At 40.2% G+C, this 16,996-nt stretch overlaps 1 protein-coding gene and 1 long non-coding RNA gene across 5 annotated transcripts in view; one reads left to right on the plus strand and one right to left on the minus strand.

Moving 5' to 3' along the window:
- Positions 1-14,116, minus strand: part of CCDC169 (coiled-coil domain containing 169) — a 40,760-nt gene extending 26,644 nt beyond the window's left edge. For 3 of the 4 annotated variants that reach the window (XR_008429227.1, XR_008429226.1, XM_053934645.1), the window contains exons 1-4: positions 13,967-14,116; positions 7,900-7,982; positions 7,340-7,450; positions 7,203-7,243 (exon numbers count right to left, since the gene is read on the minus strand). Coding sequence is in view for 2 of the 4 variants with exons in the window: in XM_053934645.1 (XP_053790620.1) it covers positions 7,203-7,243; positions 7,340-7,450; positions 7,900-7,982; positions 13,967-14,043 (312 nt within the window). In the remaining 2 variants the exon portion in view is untranslated. Of the gene's footprint in view, positions 1-7,202; positions 7,244-7,339; positions 7,451-7,899; positions 7,983-13,656; positions 13,736-13,966 lie in introns of those variants that run through there. The other variant, XM_053934646.1, reaches the window with a different exon arrangement.
- A 51-nt stretch (positions 14,117-14,167) lies between these two features.
- LOC128783672 (uncharacterized) lies at positions 14,168-16,942 on the plus strand. The gene is made up of 2 exons (XR_008429228.1): positions 14,168-14,470; positions 15,979-16,942. It is a non-coding gene; the product is annotated as an uncharacterized LOC128783672 (long non-coding RNA).
- Positions 16,943-16,996: the final 54 nt, after the last annotated feature.

A 16,996-nucleotide genomic window follows, 5' to 3' on the forward strand; every position in this document is an offset into this window, starting at 1 on the left:
TTCTGGAGCGAAGGCAGGATTTCAGGCACACTTCTTGGGCTTTTCTTACTGACTTCCTATTGGTTTTCCATCTCTAATACGCAATCTGTTTGCATCCCAATCTAGTTGCCTTTCTGACAGCTAATACCTATGAAATTTACTCAGCTAGCCCAGCCCGAGAACTTATATTCCTGCATCCATGAACCAAATTGATGACACAGAGCTCAGTATGGCAGTAGTGAAGTTCTTGTGGAAATCTCATGACACAGATGTTCCTACTCAACTAAAAGACCTCTCCAAGTCCCCAAACACTATAGGATGCAATTTCAAAACCAGACACTAAGAAACTTTAAAGGATAAAACTTCAGAGAGGTTCTAGAGGTCTACTTTAGCCAGGACTGATTGTAACTTATCTCCCACTCCTACTTTCAAGGTGGTTATTGGGGAACTAGCAGAATTCTTGTTTAGCTGAAGGTTTTAGCTCCTGTACATCAATACAAATCAACAAGTGAGAAACAACAGCATATCAGCTCAGCCAAATCATTAAGAGCTGGATTTGCCTTTCCTGAATTCTGTGGGAAGCATGCAGAAAGAAACCTCACCAAAACAGATTCAATTCTCTATGATCATGGTTGTATAATCAGCTTACTACTTCATACTGTAAAACAACACAAAAGTCACAGAAAACAGAACCTAAGGCATTAAGGCAGTAACACCGACTTGTAGCAGAGTTCTTACATCATGAAAAAGACTGAAAACAAAGCAAGGACCAATGACAGCTCAAGAGAACCAGAAGGAGCTTCCCAGCCATGCAAATTTCCCCCAGAATGAAAAATTGTCTACAAAACTCCAGGATGAACCAGTATGATAAGTTCCAGAAAACCTTTATAGAAGTAGTTTAACTGAATCCTGATCTTTTTTTAAAGATAGATTCATTACAGGTTCTTCTACTAAAACTTGAATAGTGGGGCATTGTATGCCTGAAAAGAAGACATAAGCTGACTAAGGCATTTAACTTGAATTTAAGAGCCTTAGTTTTCAATACATCATCCATGTCAAACCATCTGAGCAAGCTGGCAAAAAGCTAAAAGACACACTGAGATTTTAAATGAATACTTCCTTTACATAACAGAGTGCTTTTGTGGTGCTTAGCATGATTCACTCTTAGAGCAAAGACACATTAATCTTGTGTCCAGCAATGACGAAGCCCAGAGTTTTACAAAGGGAACACCCATTCTCCAGTTCCTTTTTTCCCACCATTTTCTTTTCATTTGACTGAAGTTACACATTTGGCTTAATATTGCAAGAAAATGAAATTATACAGAAAGATACTGCAAGTGAATTTTAAGGCCACCTACACAAGTTGCTCTCATTCTGGATTTTTCCTTGCCCTGCTCTCAGTGGCAACAGAGGTGACAATTTCTAACAATCATTTCACAACAGACAAGGTGCCAAATCCATGGCATTATCAAGCAGCTCAAACCTGTTTTCATCAGAGCCCTGCTCATGCAGACTAATGATCCTTATGGCAATTTGCTTCCTCTTTAATTTTTCTCCAAGATTTAGAACAGAAGGAATATATCTGTCAGTTTTGCTAAAAAAAAAAGCAACACAAGAAGCCTTTTGCAACCCAAACTACTTGACGTTTTTAATTAAATTAAGTTTTGTTTAGAAAAGAAGCTCCCCTCCCTCCAACACGAGGAGGTGCCATTCATCAGGTGACTTAAATGAATCCTTTAACATATCATTTTAAACTCATTAGTAGCAAAACCAAATAATACATCTTTAGTTTTACTAAAATGGAAATTAATTTTAGATTGGTATCAATAAGTTCACGAGTCATACATCGCATAAAAAAATATACTTCAATATTATTTAGCATAGCATATTTCTCCATGCAACATGCACTTGGATCCTGTAAAAGTGTCAGCACAGGTGAGGAAAGGCTCCCTGCACTTGCCTAAATGCCAAGTGCCCCCTTGTGGTCAGCATCATCCTTAAATTCCAAACCAGACCTGGAGTGGAACTGCTTTAATGAGCTGTACTAGTGCACAGGGGTGGGATTCTCACTCCCTAAATCCTTATTTCAGTGGTCTCCACACAATGCTTACAGGGGTTTTGCGCTGACTTGTGCAGGGGAAGTTAAAATGGAGACCTCCAGCGCTGTGGTCCAGATTGATAGAACAAGGAATTAAGGAATTCTTGAGAACAGACAAATAGGTATGTCACTTGACTCCAAGATTTTTCTGATTGTTTTCTTTGAAACACAAAGTGTATTCTGCCTCTGGGCACACCACAAAGTGATTTGAGTAAAACAGTCTTTGGTTTGAGCAAGGCCACCAGGAGGAACAACTAATGCCAACTTGACAAGGAAAAAGAAAAAGGTCTCTTGGAGGTATTTGAAGTATTTATTTGAGGTCAAATGAAAGGAGTAGGAAGGGGAAGTCTGTGAGGAGGCAGGGTAACAACTTAGGACAGAGACAGAGACAGAGACAGAGACAGAGACAGAGACAGAGACAGAGACAGAGACAGAGACAGAGACAGAGACAGAACTTTCTCCAAAATACTTGCAAGTTTCATGAAAAGCTAGGATACCAGATTTCTTCTTTCCATAGAGCCACTGGATTAACCCAGGAAGAGCAAAGGTTCATTTAAGAGTCACTTGCTAGGAGAATTGTCAACATTTCCTATGACATTATAAGTGCTGATGTTCCCTATGGGCAGTTATCAACGCCTACTGAAATACAAAGTCTTCACTGCATGCTTTCACAAACCCAAGATTCCCTTCCTGTCATATTGCAATCACGTATGTCTCCACTGTGACAATGCCACACATTCTGCTTATAGTTTAAAACTGACAGCAAAAACTCTGAGGTGGTTGTGTGAGGCTATCAGTTCTGTGGTCACTGTCCTTATAGAAAGGCAGCTTTGCAAAGCAAGTATCTGGCCCTTAATGTCAGAATTTTCTCCTCTGTTGTGCTGGACATTGCAAAGAAATGGTGATTTATCACAGAAGCCCTGGTTCCTGGGTTAATCTTAACCAGAGCGTTGCTAAGGCAATGTTATCAAGAGTGTGCGCTTCTGAACTGATTTCACAGTGTGCTTTTCAGTATTTGCATACTAAAGCTGCTATCTAGGGATTCGTTCTTGCAGAAATAGTAAGAGAGAAAGGAATAGTTTTCTTTCTGCTTATATGGGAAATTATGCTTAGCAGAGAACATGTATTTTACCAAAACTCATTTTATGAAAAAATGCAAACAAATGAAAGCAGCATGTTTAAAAGACCCAAGTAAAAATTCACATCTTGTTATACTTTAGAGAGAATGCATTCCTTCTGTAATTATTTCTGAAGTCCTGTATGACATTTGTATTTTTCATTGGGACATAAAGGAAATTACTGACTAAACAGTTTTCACTGTTGGAACTCCCTTGTGCTTGTCACTGTTATTTTTAATCTGCCCTCAGTATAAAAAAAAATAGTTTTTAGACCCTAGCAGTAAGAATTTCTGTGTTCAAGCTATTGGTTCTGCATTTATTGCTATGGGATATCTACATAATTTTTCTGAATCAAAAAAAAAAAAAAAGGATTATCTCATATCAATATAAGGACTTCAGAATAATAACTGTATATATAAATGGTGTAGGAGTGTTTTTAATAGAAAGAAATTATTCTTCAGTTCAATTCTAATTCTAAAGCAAAAATAGTGCAAGCCATCTGCAACAATTACTGCAATTTTTCAACACAGAAAATCTCTGCTTCCTTGCACATCACTCCAGAATTTGCATTTGTATTCTTCTCTTTCATTCAGGTTTTTATAGCTTGCTGACTGGCAGGTCCCTGATGACTAATATATTTTTTTTTTTTGCCTGTAGTGCTTGATATTAAGAAAATATTTTATGCTACCTATATCTAAATAGATTGAATTAATCTATAGAGATGTTTTTCTCCCTCTATTGACTATAGTAGGACCTTAAATAACTAGCTTGAGCAAGCTGAATCTCTTTAGCATCTTTGAGATAACTCCTCTGTTAAATACCGCTGAAATTGTTTAGTAAATTAAGAATTGTTAGAGATCCTTCTAATAACCCTAATTATAATTCTAAGTTTCTTGGAAAGACAGGTTATAAATACTTGAAGATAATATTTAATTTTCTAAATACGTTGCTCAAAACAAAATCTACTGAAAATCTACTGTCTACTGTTGCCACATTGTAGGAATTGTATCACCTTGCTGAAAGAACCACTTTTCAGTCTTTCCATAGAGCTTCACACAATCACAGAATCAACCTTTTTGGGATCATCAAGTCCAAGCATGAACCCAGCAGTGCCAAGTCTACCACTAGTCCATGTTGCCAAGCACCACAATACTTGTCTTTTAAATACCTGCAGAGATGATGACTCAACCACTTCCCTGGGCAGCCTGTTCCAGTGTTTGACAAGCCTTTCAGTGAAGAAATCTTTCCTATGCAGTACACTTAGGAAGTATATTTTCATATAGAAATATATTTCCTATTCATATGCAAGTTGAAAGCTGAATATCACAGTGTACTTTTGATTTTACAGACACACACACGGCGCTTTATATACCCACTCTCAGCATTTTCACTTTGAGCAAATGTATATAGATGACTGGCTGAAAACTCTTTGTTTTTCTACCACTCACATCTGCTCTTTATTCTCATCTGTGAAGAAGCTAAATATTCTCCCCTAATCCCCCGAACAACTCTCAAAAACCCCAAAAGAATTTTAACAAACCTAAATGCTTGAACACCACAAAAAATTATCTGTGTATTTTTACCAACGTTTTATCCTCTAAAATTTTATATATATAAAGCAAAGCAGCTCTTTATTCTGTCCAAGAGTATCTGTAAATAAACACTTTTCTAATGGCTACAGCTAAAAAAAAAAAAAAAAAAAAACCAAAAAAAAACCACAAAAAAACCAGCAAAGCCCACATAATACCTTAATATTTTTCTGCTCTTTCCATCTCCCAAAATCAAAACAAGAAAAGAATGAAACATTTCATTAAATTCTTAAAGCACTTCCCTGTCTGATTAGCAAACAGGAGGATTTATTAACTCTAAGGTGGAAGAATAAAGTACGGACTTGAAACTGCATGGCCTAGCACATGGGCTCCAGACTTTCCCAGGCTTCACTAAGTGAGCCTAGGACTCCTCAAGCTCTCTTCTAGACTCCCTCTGGCAGGATGAACCTTTCAGTCGGGCTGGCATTCTTCCCTTTATGGGAACAGTAATCAAACCTCCCAGAACCACGGCTCATTGGTGAGCAGGCAGTGTAGTGCATAGCAGGGATTAGAAATGTACATAGCAGGGATTAGAAAGGAGATTATCTTGCTGGTAATGCCTCCTGGAGTGCCTGGCAAGGTGTAATTGGACTGGTTAGGAGAGTACTGGCAATTGGATGGAAATAAATACTTGTGATAATGTAACTATGCACACCAGTCTGTGCTTTACAGACTGACAGGAATATCATCCAAACCAGACTCTGCTGTAAATTTTCTAGATCAGAGTTCTGTCTTTGAGACTTTTCTTTGAACATAATCACAGCTGTATTTTCAGATGAACTCAGTTAAACAGGAAAGTAGGATGAGGAAGATTTTGTTCTCTTTTTAATTGGCTGCTAAAGAAAAAAATCTTGCCTATCTACAAAACATCATGGTCTCTAGGACAATACTAAAACTGGCAAAAATGTTGCCTGTTTGAAAGCCATGGATCAGATCAGAAAAAGCAGTTAATTATTCACACCCTGCTTACAGCAGATAATTATCCTTCCCACTAACAGAGCACGCAGCCTCCTCTCGGGTCACTAAAGTCCCAACAATCTTCAGATTCTGAAGCACCAAAAAAGTCATTTGGTAGCACTTCTGTAAGTATAAGCAACAGGAATAAAAATCACACCAGCCATGCTTCATAATATTCATTATCACAACGTGTTACAAGGCATTATCATATCTTTATCTACCTTCCCTATTTCCAAAAGTGGGTAAGAAGCAGAAAAGTTGTCAAATATTTCAGCAGATGACAAGCTAATGAAAAAGCAGTTCTGAATCTACAGTGATTTTTTTTTTTACTTCATTTACTACCTTAGAAGACAAAATCGCCATAATATTTGCTGGGATTTTTTCCTTGGCATTTTCTCCTCGAGATTGCAGTAAAAATATTTTAAGCTATGTTGAAATAAAGGACATAAAGTATGAGTGCATTAAAGAATAAAATTTAAAAAATGAAAACAGATACTTCCTTCAGTGATGCAAAAATTTACTGTAAAATGAAGACTTTTCCTGTGACTATATTATGCAAAATGTTACTCCAACTATTCATCTAGGTTATCACAGTTGATACAAAACTGGGATTATTGATTGATACAACAGAGGATTGTGTTGCCATGCAAAGGGGCCTCAAGAAGCTGTAGAAACAGGCTGAGAGGAATCATGTGGAGTGTAAATGCAGTCCTGCCCCTGGGGGAGAAATAATCCAAGGCACCAGTATATGCTAGAGCTGACTGGCTGGGAAGCAGGCTGGGAGACGATGACTTTGAGGTCCTGGTGAGTAAGGTGACCCCATGAAATCAATGCACTCTTGCTGCAAGGGTGGCCTGTGGTTCCTGGGCTGCATTAGGAAGATGTTGCCAGCAGGTCAAGGGAGGTAACCCGACCCTTACCCTTAGCACTTGTGAGATGCAGCAGCAGTGCTGGGTCCAGCTCTTGACTCTTCAGTACAAGAATGATACGGATCTCTTGGAACAAGTCCAACATCCAACACGGGGTTATGAAGATGATTAAGAGAGCAGAGCACCTGATGAACGAGGAAAGGCTGAGAGATCTGCAACTGTTCAGCACAGGGGTTCTTATCAATGTGTATAAATTTGTGATGGGAAGGAATGAAGAAGAGGCAGCCAGGCGCTTCTCAACAGTGCCCAGTGATAGGATAAGAAGACTGAAACAGCTGGAATTCCATCTGGTCACAACTGAAGACATTTTTTACTGTGAGAGTGGTACATAAGGATTCCTACATAAGGATTTTACTCAATATTTTATAATCAATTGCATATATGAAACAATAAAAACATAAGCAGAAGTGATTGTTTTGCTTCTAGACTAGGCTGCTGCTATTTTTTTTTGCCATGAAAAAACAAAGACTATATGAGTTTTCCAACTAGACTGTGATTTGTTGTTAAGCCAACTAAATGTCACAGTACTTACCATAGGCATTTTATCAAAGGTGCGAACAAGGGACAGTTTATCTACAAATAAGCAGAAAATTGTGACCTGTTGATATCATTTCAACATCTCTAATCATCACTAATTCTATTGAAAAAGTTATGAATATCCATTTCTACCTGCTGGATTTCCATGAATAAGCTCCACCTTATCTCGAAGAATATTGATTTGCCTTTCCAGCTGTTTGTTCAATTCTACTTGTGTCTCATATCTGGTTTTCCATTCATTATCTTAAAGAACAAATAGAGAATTATTATATTTCCCAGATTAGTTCATGTCATTTTAAGCAAAATAATTTTTTAAAACTGTTCCTTTTAACTAACTGGAGACTGAGAAAGCCTTCACTTAGTAATCCTCATAATAAGCATCTTTGCATATAAAAGAGCTTGAAAATATAAATCAAGGGAAATTTTCACTAAGCTTACTGTGGTCAGAATATTAACCAACTCTGTGAATTTATATTATTCATTGTTTCATTAACAATTAACCAAAAAAAGCTAGCATGGCCACATGCAGTATTTCTTAATTTCACATCTGAAGCACCACAGTTGTAACAGTCATGTTTGAAAAACAAAAATTTAAATTTCTAAATAAAAATTTGAGCCCTGTAAGTCCTTCCTAAAATAATTATTTATCTGTGTTTCCTAATCAATTAGAAAGACTATTGTAATTCACTTACCTTCATTTTCAACACTGTTAAGACTTTTTTCCAGTTCTGTTACAGTGTTTCTCAGTTCAAATATTGAGCTTTCAAGCATCTGCCTGTGGTATTAAAAGAAGTCATTAAATTGTTACACGAGCCAATAAATGGCCTTGTACTTGTCCTATTATTGAAATCAGAAAAAAAATAGATCAAATATATTTTCAGAAGATTGATTCAGAAGATTCATATCTATTGGTTATTTCTCTGTAGTTACATTATCTTGTCCATTCTTAAATGTATTGAAAAATGGTTACTACAGTGCCTTTAAAACAATGAAGCATTTCTACTTTGTGAATAAAACTACTCCCAAAAACCCAAGATAGACATTTCCCAAAATATAATAATTTTCTACTCATCCATCAGAATTAAAAAATGTAGAGGGGACATTGACCCTAGTTTTTAATCTAAAAGAAGATACCCAATGAGCATGTTTTTTAAAACAAGAATACGCCTGAGAGATGTGCTATTTGAAATTCTGAATTAGTTCTTCATTTTGACTTACTTCTCAATGATTAATAGTAATTTCCTAAATTGCACCCATATAAAATCCAATCAAAACAAATGATATTTTATGACTATCAGAAAAGAAAGTGAGTAATTAAAGTAAGATGAGTGTTAAAAAAAATACAGGCTCTCAAGCCACCATTTTTTAGGAAAATATATTTTTGCCCATCCTGTGTACTGGTCAGCCAGAAAGCTGAAAGGTATGATGAAAACCAGGCTCTTTCTGCCTTGGAAGGTATGATCAGAAGCAGAAGGTAGCAGGGGACTTTGACAAGAGCACAACCCACCTGGCACGCTTCAGACAAGGTGCTGGGCAACTCTTATCCTTCAAAGTGGGCAGATGGTAGTTTAATGTCTTAAAATGAACCCTATGATCTTGATCAAATCAAGAGGACATTACTGATAAGTTATTGACCATATTCATGCTAACAGTCTGGTTCTCTGAGGAAATGTCTATGGAGAAATGCTCCTGCCTGTGAGGTCTCAGGAAGTCAGACCACACCAGGATAGGTGCAAGCAAAAAACACAATGCATGAAAATGCAGAGGCAGTTTGTGGTTTTGTCCTTTAAAGCTAAGTTTGGAAGGCAAACATTTCAAAAAAAACAGTCAGTGGTTCTTGGGTACCTCAATTTTTTAGTGCCCAAATTAAGATATTCCAAAAGAAGAACTGAAAACATAAACTCTACAAAGAAGGCCCTTTGGGAAATGCTTTACAATACCAATATGATGACTAGTGTATTTGAAACCTTAGCCTAGTTCATAAAGACATGCAAGAGAGAAAATTATTAGGCTGTAATATTTGGGGGGGGGGACACCTGTTTAAAGGAGAGTTTCCATTGTCAACACAGATACTCATTTTCTGAATATGTCCATGAGAAATGCTCTTCAAGAAATAATTATCTAACCTCTGAGAAATCAAAGCTCTGATGACAGATTGATTACTGAGGAATTGCATCACCTCTTGCACTCCTTGTGCTCACATTCAGTTGGTGACACTTTTTCATAGCTTGGAACAACAGATTTCAACTACAAGCTGCAGAAGTCCACCAACTGCTCATAGGGAGTTGAATAGGTAAGTTTGGAATAAGGAGGGCTGAAGAGTTGAAATCACAAAGAAATATAAAGAAGAGTAATTTAAGGTAAGCCAAGTTTGTTTTCAATAAAAGAGACACACTGGAGAACAGTAGGATAGACATCTTGAATGGCAGGGGAGAGGTGGGGCCTCCAAGTCCCACTTCATTGCTCTTTTTGTCTTTGCCAACATTAAATTAGGACAGGGGGCACATTGGCAAAAAAATAATGACAGTACTGGTAACTTGCTAGAGACAAAAAGGGTCAGGTGAAACCCACCAAAGATAGCCTTGAAGCATGACTCAAAAAGCTTTAGATGTAGGAAAACCAAAGGAAATCTGATTGCTGTTGCCTGTTTTCTCTCACTCCAAATAAAAGAGGCAGATGGCAAGGAAGAAGAAAGACAAAATCTTACTATACTGCTGCTATCAGTTCAACACAAATAGATAAGGTTTCTGCAAAGCAGATTTCTATTAACTTCTCAGAGCTTGGAAAAGAGGAAATTATGATAACAGTGAGTGCTAAAATGGGATTTTTTAAAGGAAATAACACTGAAAATTAGAAACAGTCAAAGCTGTAACCAGAGCTGAGCTGTATCAAAATGAAATTGGTTTTGTTTTCAAAGAAATCTTAACTAAGTGTTCAGCTGCAGAGGGAAAACACAGGAAGAATAAGCTTTTTAAATACAGTGTTTCCAGTTATCAATTTCTGTTACCATTCCAAGACTATACACAAAATTTCTTTCATTAGATTTTATTATTCTTTCTGCACCATTAACAAAACTAGAAGCCAAATTCCAATTTTGTTCTGATGAATATATGTAGAGAAATGGTAAATTGTCAGGTGTCACACTGTAATTGCTACACTGACAGAAAGTCTTTTTTTCATGTGGCAACAGAAACCAGTTAAAAAAAATATATAATTGTTATTAAACGTTTATTAGTCCAGTAGCACCCAGAATGCATCCAGAATGAAAGCACTCCATTTTAGACAGTGTATATTCAGGAAAATGCAATCCCTGCCCAGACAGAGAAGGGATGTAGAAATAAATCACTTTAAGTGGCTTGGTAAGTATTGCTGGGGTTTAATGTATTGGAGTATTTTGCATTTCTGGAGTTATTTCTAATTGTGATAGGAAGTGAAGGTCATGCCATGTATCTGTTAGTGTGAATTTAATGCAGCTGTGTATAGCTGGCTACCTGCCCAGAGACTTGGTCTTTGCTTGGAGGGACTGCACTGCACTTTTTACCTGCAACCTCATATGTGTTAGACATAAATAGACTATTCAAGGCCTACAAATGTTCTCCATGTCAATGGACAATTTACAGTCATCACAGAAGAAAGCCTGTAAATCCTGAAACCTCACATTTAAGTTATCATGAGAACCTAACCACATCCTTGCATACTAAGCAGAACAAAAAAGCTCTTGTGAAGAAAATGAAAAAAAAAATGCAGTTCAGATAAGAAGGCTCTGATTGAAACTACAAAAGAGAAAAAAAACCTGGTAAATTTCTTTTTAGGGCTGCCTACAGGTGTTATTTTACTTGACAATGGCAGCCACTTAGGATGAAAACCATGTTCCTGCATGTTTTACTACCCAGGTCTGGATATCTGGAACATGTATCAGGCAAAAGGCTGCCTGAAGCAATTTTCTATAGTCAAGAGAGAAACTCGGGAGAAAAGTCAGGAGAAGCTCAGGGCAAGTCATCGGCTCTAGGGCATCAGCTCTAGGGCATCAGCTCTATAATATGGCAGGTGTTTATTAAGTCCTGTAGAAGATAAAATGCACGGATGCCTTCAGAATCTATGAACAAAGCAGAAACAATATTGCATAGTGCAGGGGCACCACATGGAAGAGCACGCACAGTATTGAAAGCTCTGGACTCCTGTCACTTGCAGTCAGCAGTGTGCTGGGAAAATGCTGCAGCTTTCCTGGCAAGGAAAGCCACAGGAAATGAAATCTCACAAGCTGAAGTAACATACAATTCCATCAACATTACTAAGTAGCTGACATGCATAAATATATGTCTTGAAGACCTCTTTGTCTGATAAGAAGTACACTGCAGTATTATATGTCTTCTCTCTCTCCCAGAAACATTTGCCATGACATTTCCCGATCAAAACGCACACTGAATCTTGATCACAACAACACAGAGTCAGATTTGAGCTGACTTTCATTACAGTCAGAAAAAAAATTGGAAAGATTTCACACTACTACATCCACAATCATAGAGAATCAGTGGGTACATTAGGAACAGACCCCTTATGGACATGGATGATTCAATTTACTCTGTAAAGTAAAAATCTCTTTTTCATGATTGCTAAATGAGAGGGGTAGGTGGGCTGTTAGCAAACTGCCTAATTGGCACAACAATCAGATACGCCAGTAAAAAGACAAGGGTGAGATGGCAGTGAAGGAATACAGACATCTATCTGCAAGCTATTCATCCTCAGCTTGCTTTCTACCCAAGGGACAGAAACTGGCACCTCCTAGGGTGTGACTCATCTCATGCTAGAACAGCCAGGCAAAATAGGTCACATGAATCACACCTCCAAAAGGTTTTTCTGTATTCATTGACTACACATGCCACTGGTTTAAATGGAGATGTCTAACAAGCCTGGTCATTGGCAATTAAGCTGAATAAATTACTCCTAGGAAACAGACAATAATAATATTGTCTATTTGCACACCAAGAAAATAGTTGTAGAACCCACTTCGAGCTGAAAGTCTTTCACCATAAAGGTTTTTATTAAATATATATTTTGCTTTTATAAGTAAATCACCACAACTCAATTTTTTACCTGATCACCATTTTACCTGATCATGTGTCAGGTAAAAGAACTGGTGCATGCAGAGGATAACTGATCCATTTACCCTGAGACACTACTAAGTCAGGAGATTTATTAAAGGTCATTTGCTTACATGTTGGTGCAAGTATGTCCAAGCTACCTTTTGTGTCATTTTGAATACCTAAGGTGCCATTTTGACTCTGTTAGTACTGGGTTTTCCTTTTCCATTTACAAATGAACATTTTATAAAGTACACAACTGCAGGACTAGTTTGAAGAGGTCTGCAGCTCAGACACTGAAAGAAACACTGTTCAGGTGAAAAATCAGTATGAATAGAATGCTTGAAAATGGTATGTAAATGTAAATATCAAGGGTGTGATTTAAGGCAGCACAGGAGCTTCTGACATTTCCTGTTTCCATTTATTAACACTCAAAAGGCAATCATGTTGTTCAACACAGGGAATAACGTGTAGCTTCCTAAACAAACAGGACAAAAACAATCCCACCAGGCATGAGCATCAACAATTATCACTGCACTGAAACAACTGCTATTTTAGCAAGGGGACTGACTGCTAAAAGGAACAAGTCTCATCCCTGCAAACTGCATGCAGAAATGCCATACCTTACGTAGAGGTCTCAGAGATATTTATTGACCCTAGAGACAGGTGAAACCCAGCTTTCCACTTTTACTCAACATTGTAGAAAGAAGTGTGCATAAAGAGCACATCATTCTCCATTTTATTCATCTTCCCCCAGCAAGGCATGCACCCATGTAAAAGTCTTCTCTGGTTTTTCCCCAAAGTGACATCCCAGCCCAGTGTACTGTGCTTGCCTTGGGCACATATAATTCTCTCTATATTAGGTGGTATGGGACTATGTTTCGGATTTCTAATGAAAACTGTGTTGATAGCACAGTGATGTTTTGGTTACTGTCAAGCATTGTTTACACTGGGGGAGGGCCTTTTCTGCTCCTCACCCCACAAACGAGAGGGCTGGAGGTGCACAAGGGAACATTGCCAGGACAGCTGATCCCACTGACCAAAGTGATATCCCATACCATATCATGTCACATTCAGAAATAAAAACTAGGGTGTTGGGACTTGCTGGGGCTGCTTTGCCTCGAGAAAGGCAATGTCCCGCTGGTGGTGAGCACCTGGAGGTTTTTGCATCAGTTGCTTTTCTTGGGTTTGTTTTCTTTTTGTTGTCGTTATTCCTTTTTAGGACAACACGCGAATTTTCTCTCTTTCACCCCACCTTCCTTCTTTTCCCTATCCCACTGGGAGGAGAGGGAGGGAGCGGCTGTGTAGTGTTGAGCTGCCTGCTGCGGTTAACCACGGCAGTCGGCCCTATCTTCCTTTTAGGCTCACATGATTTATCCCGCTTCTTCGGGCTCCTCGTGCCACTCGCATCCCTCGGGCCAGCCCTTGCCGGTGCCCTGCAGAGCCAGCGGCGCTCCCAGCACAGCCGGGCCGCACTGAGGAGCTCCGGGCAGACCGTGGGCCCAGCCCGCTCCCCTCATCCGCGGAAGCAGCCGCCATTTTGCCGCAGGGAGGCGGCGGGAGCTCCCCGCGGGCGGCGCTGCGGGAGCGCTGCCGGAGCCGCCGCCGTGCCCGGCCTCGCTGCTGTGCCCAGCCTTGCTGCTGTGCCCGGCCTTGCCGCGTCCCCCGCCGGACTCACTGCTTCTGCCTCTCCCGCCCCAGCTCCAGCGCCAAGCGCTCCGGCTCTGCCGCCCGCCGGGCACCGCGTTCCCCCATTGCCGCCGCCGCCGCCCGTCCCGCTCTCGTGCTCCGCGTCGCCGGCGTTGCGCGGGGTGACGGCTGCGAGCGGCCGGCGGAGCCTGAGGGAGCGGCGCGATGAGGCCACCCCAGCCCCGGCTCGGGCACCCTTTTCTCCGCAGCCCCCCCGGCTGTCCTACTACCCAAGGAAAGCCGAGAAGGGAGACGGGGCCGGGCGCCACCGGCAGTCGCTACCGCCGGCACCTAGCCCGGCCCCGACAGGCGCCGGCCCATCCCGTCCGCCCGCGTTTGCTGCAGCGCTCGCCCGCCGCTGCTGTGACGGCCCGCGTTTGACGGGCTGTTCTGTCCTCTGTCTAGCGAAACGCCCAGCATGTGGCTCGGGCAGCAGCAGAAACGGATGGGGGAAATAGGGTACAGCTTTGGCCCAGTTAAGAGTTTTGATCATGTAAGTTGAACAGTGTGCTGAGCTTTTCCTGACCTAGGGAAACACAAGTGTGTGCAGATTTTAAAAAATATTTCTTCTGGATGGGAAGTAGCACGATTTTAAGTAGATGCTATGACCCACATGTGAAGGCAGTCACAGTGTGGTGGAACCTGGCTTACGACATGACCAGCCCATCTTTTAGCACGCTCGATAATTGTGATCTGTGCTATTTACAAATCAGTGTCTAAGACCCTAACTTGAGACAGGAGTGTTCAGAATAATCGGCCTTAATCATCATCAGTGATTAAGTCAATGGTGTTAGTCAATATACACTGGAAAATAGTTATCTTACCTGATCTCGATGCTTAAAAATATTTGATGTTGCATTTTTCAAACAAGGAATTTCAGATCAGTTAATGGGTTTTTCAAGGTACATCTTTATGGGGTGAGTTAATCAGAGTATTGCTGTGAGTGTGGTATCACCTCTGTCAGGGTCTTCCTGTCACCTTCTCTGGCTGCTTCAGTGCCAGCTCTTGACATTTGTGTGACTCTTCAGTGAGCCAGTGTAGCTTCTGAAACATTGAAAACTTACATAAGGGAAAATGTTTAATGTTCTCAGTTCCTGCTGGTTGGTGATCTGAAGTGCCTTACCAGCTGCACAGGAAAGCACCAGACTTGATGGAAGGGACAGGGTGAAACTGGGAGCAATTAGTGCACTCTTAGATCAACTCACCATTTCACAAGACTTAATGCTTACTAAAGGAACTATCTGTTCACTTTCCCAGGAAGGGGGTGGACTTTAATTTTCCTTTACTGATATATTATGAGAAAGGGTATGGTTTTCTTAGTTCAAGTAATTCTGTTGCATGAGTAGCAAGCCAAATGCCATACCCCTACCACTTGCAGGGTAACACAGGCACTGCTTTAAAACTTTAAAACATGGATTATGTATTACCATTACTTTAACACAACATAAAAACCAGTATTGCCATCCATAACCCTATCCTGAAATGCTGTGAATTGTAATCCTAAAGTGGTAGTGGAATTGCCTATCTAATGCCTCACTGATACTGCAACAGCAGGGCACTAATCCAGCAGGACCTAATGAATGGGAGTACAATGGTAGGATGAAGAGTGATTCTAAGAAGAAAAAGTAATTTTAATTTCACTTGTCTGATAAATATTAGAGCAGGAGATGATTTTTGAGTCTCAAATTATAACTGATGCTATCAGCTATCAGTGAATTATCATCTTCGATGTGGGTTAAATTCAGAATTTTCTGATATAATTTAATCAAGAAACAAATTTAGAAGAGTGCTGGACTGTAACTGCATTTAAATTTAGCTGCTTATTTTGCCTTCATGTATTACTGAAAGCTACCTTTTTAAGATTCATATTGAAAACACATTTCATAACAAACCAGTAATTTAAGTAATGACTTGGACCTAGGTTAGCATTCTTAACTCACTGAGTGTACTAAATATTAACAGCAAAGGTTTTAATTGAGTAACCATTTTTCTTGTTACAAGTTTTTGTGAACAACTGCTTCAAGATTAATGTAACCAGCCTGATGAATTCTTCTCAATGGGTGGGCACATTCAGAAAGCTCAGGAAGAGGCCTGGAATCACAAGAAGTCTCAGAACAGAGGGCACAGGTGAACTGAGAGCTGCATTCCCACTCACAGCATACTCTTCCTACCCCAGGAGAATTCAATTGGACCTCATCTCCAGGAGACTTTCAGGTCCCACCCTCACCCAGGGATTACTAGGTGCCTTAACCAGGTGAGCTCTCAGGAACCAGGTCACTGTGCACATAAGGATGAGCCCCGGACCACACTGGCTGGGTTGGCACAGCACAGTAGGTCTAACTGCAGGTGCTTCGCCTGATGGTTTGGGAACTGGAGTGAGAGAAAAAAGTGTCTTGTGGACTGAGGTCTTGTGTGAGTGTGTGCTCTGGGGTGACTTTGTGATGCTGAATTGTATCTCCATTCATCTGTTTAGCCCAGAAATAAGTTTTGCACCTTTAAGACTGGTTCCAAGTGAAGGCGGGGAGAGAAGAAGCGCAGAGTTTTTTATCAGGGACTGCATTTGCTCCCCCACACCCTGCTCCTGGACTGTGTTGTCTGCAGCACGGACAGATAGCAGGAGAGGGCTTTCCTTTGCTTTTTTGTTAGGTTTTAGCGAGTTGAGGCAGAGAGGTTCCCTGGACTGTGGTTTTTCTTTTTCTTGGAACTGTTTGAACCTGCTCTGGACTGAACACCCAGAAGAACACCAGCAGCTCACACCTGTGGCCCACCAGGCCAGGCCTGGGCCGTGGCATTTCCAGCGCTGGAGGTACTGGTAACAGACTAGGTGAACCGAGCTACAGCCCACCAAGGAGACTTTCTGAGTTTTTAATCTCTTCGGAGTGGCAAGAGGTTTCATTGTTTAATATTGTTAATTTTTTGTGCTGGTGAATGCTTTGCCTGTTAAATAAAGTTTTTTTCCACTTTCCTCCAAGGAAATCTTTTACCGAACCAGTTGGGAGAGGGGCCACTTGAATCTGCT

The sequence above is a fragment of the Vidua chalybeata genome, chromosome 2, assembly GCF_026979565.1.
Source record: "Vidua chalybeata isolate OUT-0048 chromosome 2, bVidCha1 merged haplotype, whole genome shotgun sequence".
Taxonomy (NCBI): Eukaryota; Metazoa; Chordata; class Aves; order Passeriformes; family Viduidae; genus Vidua; species Vidua chalybeata.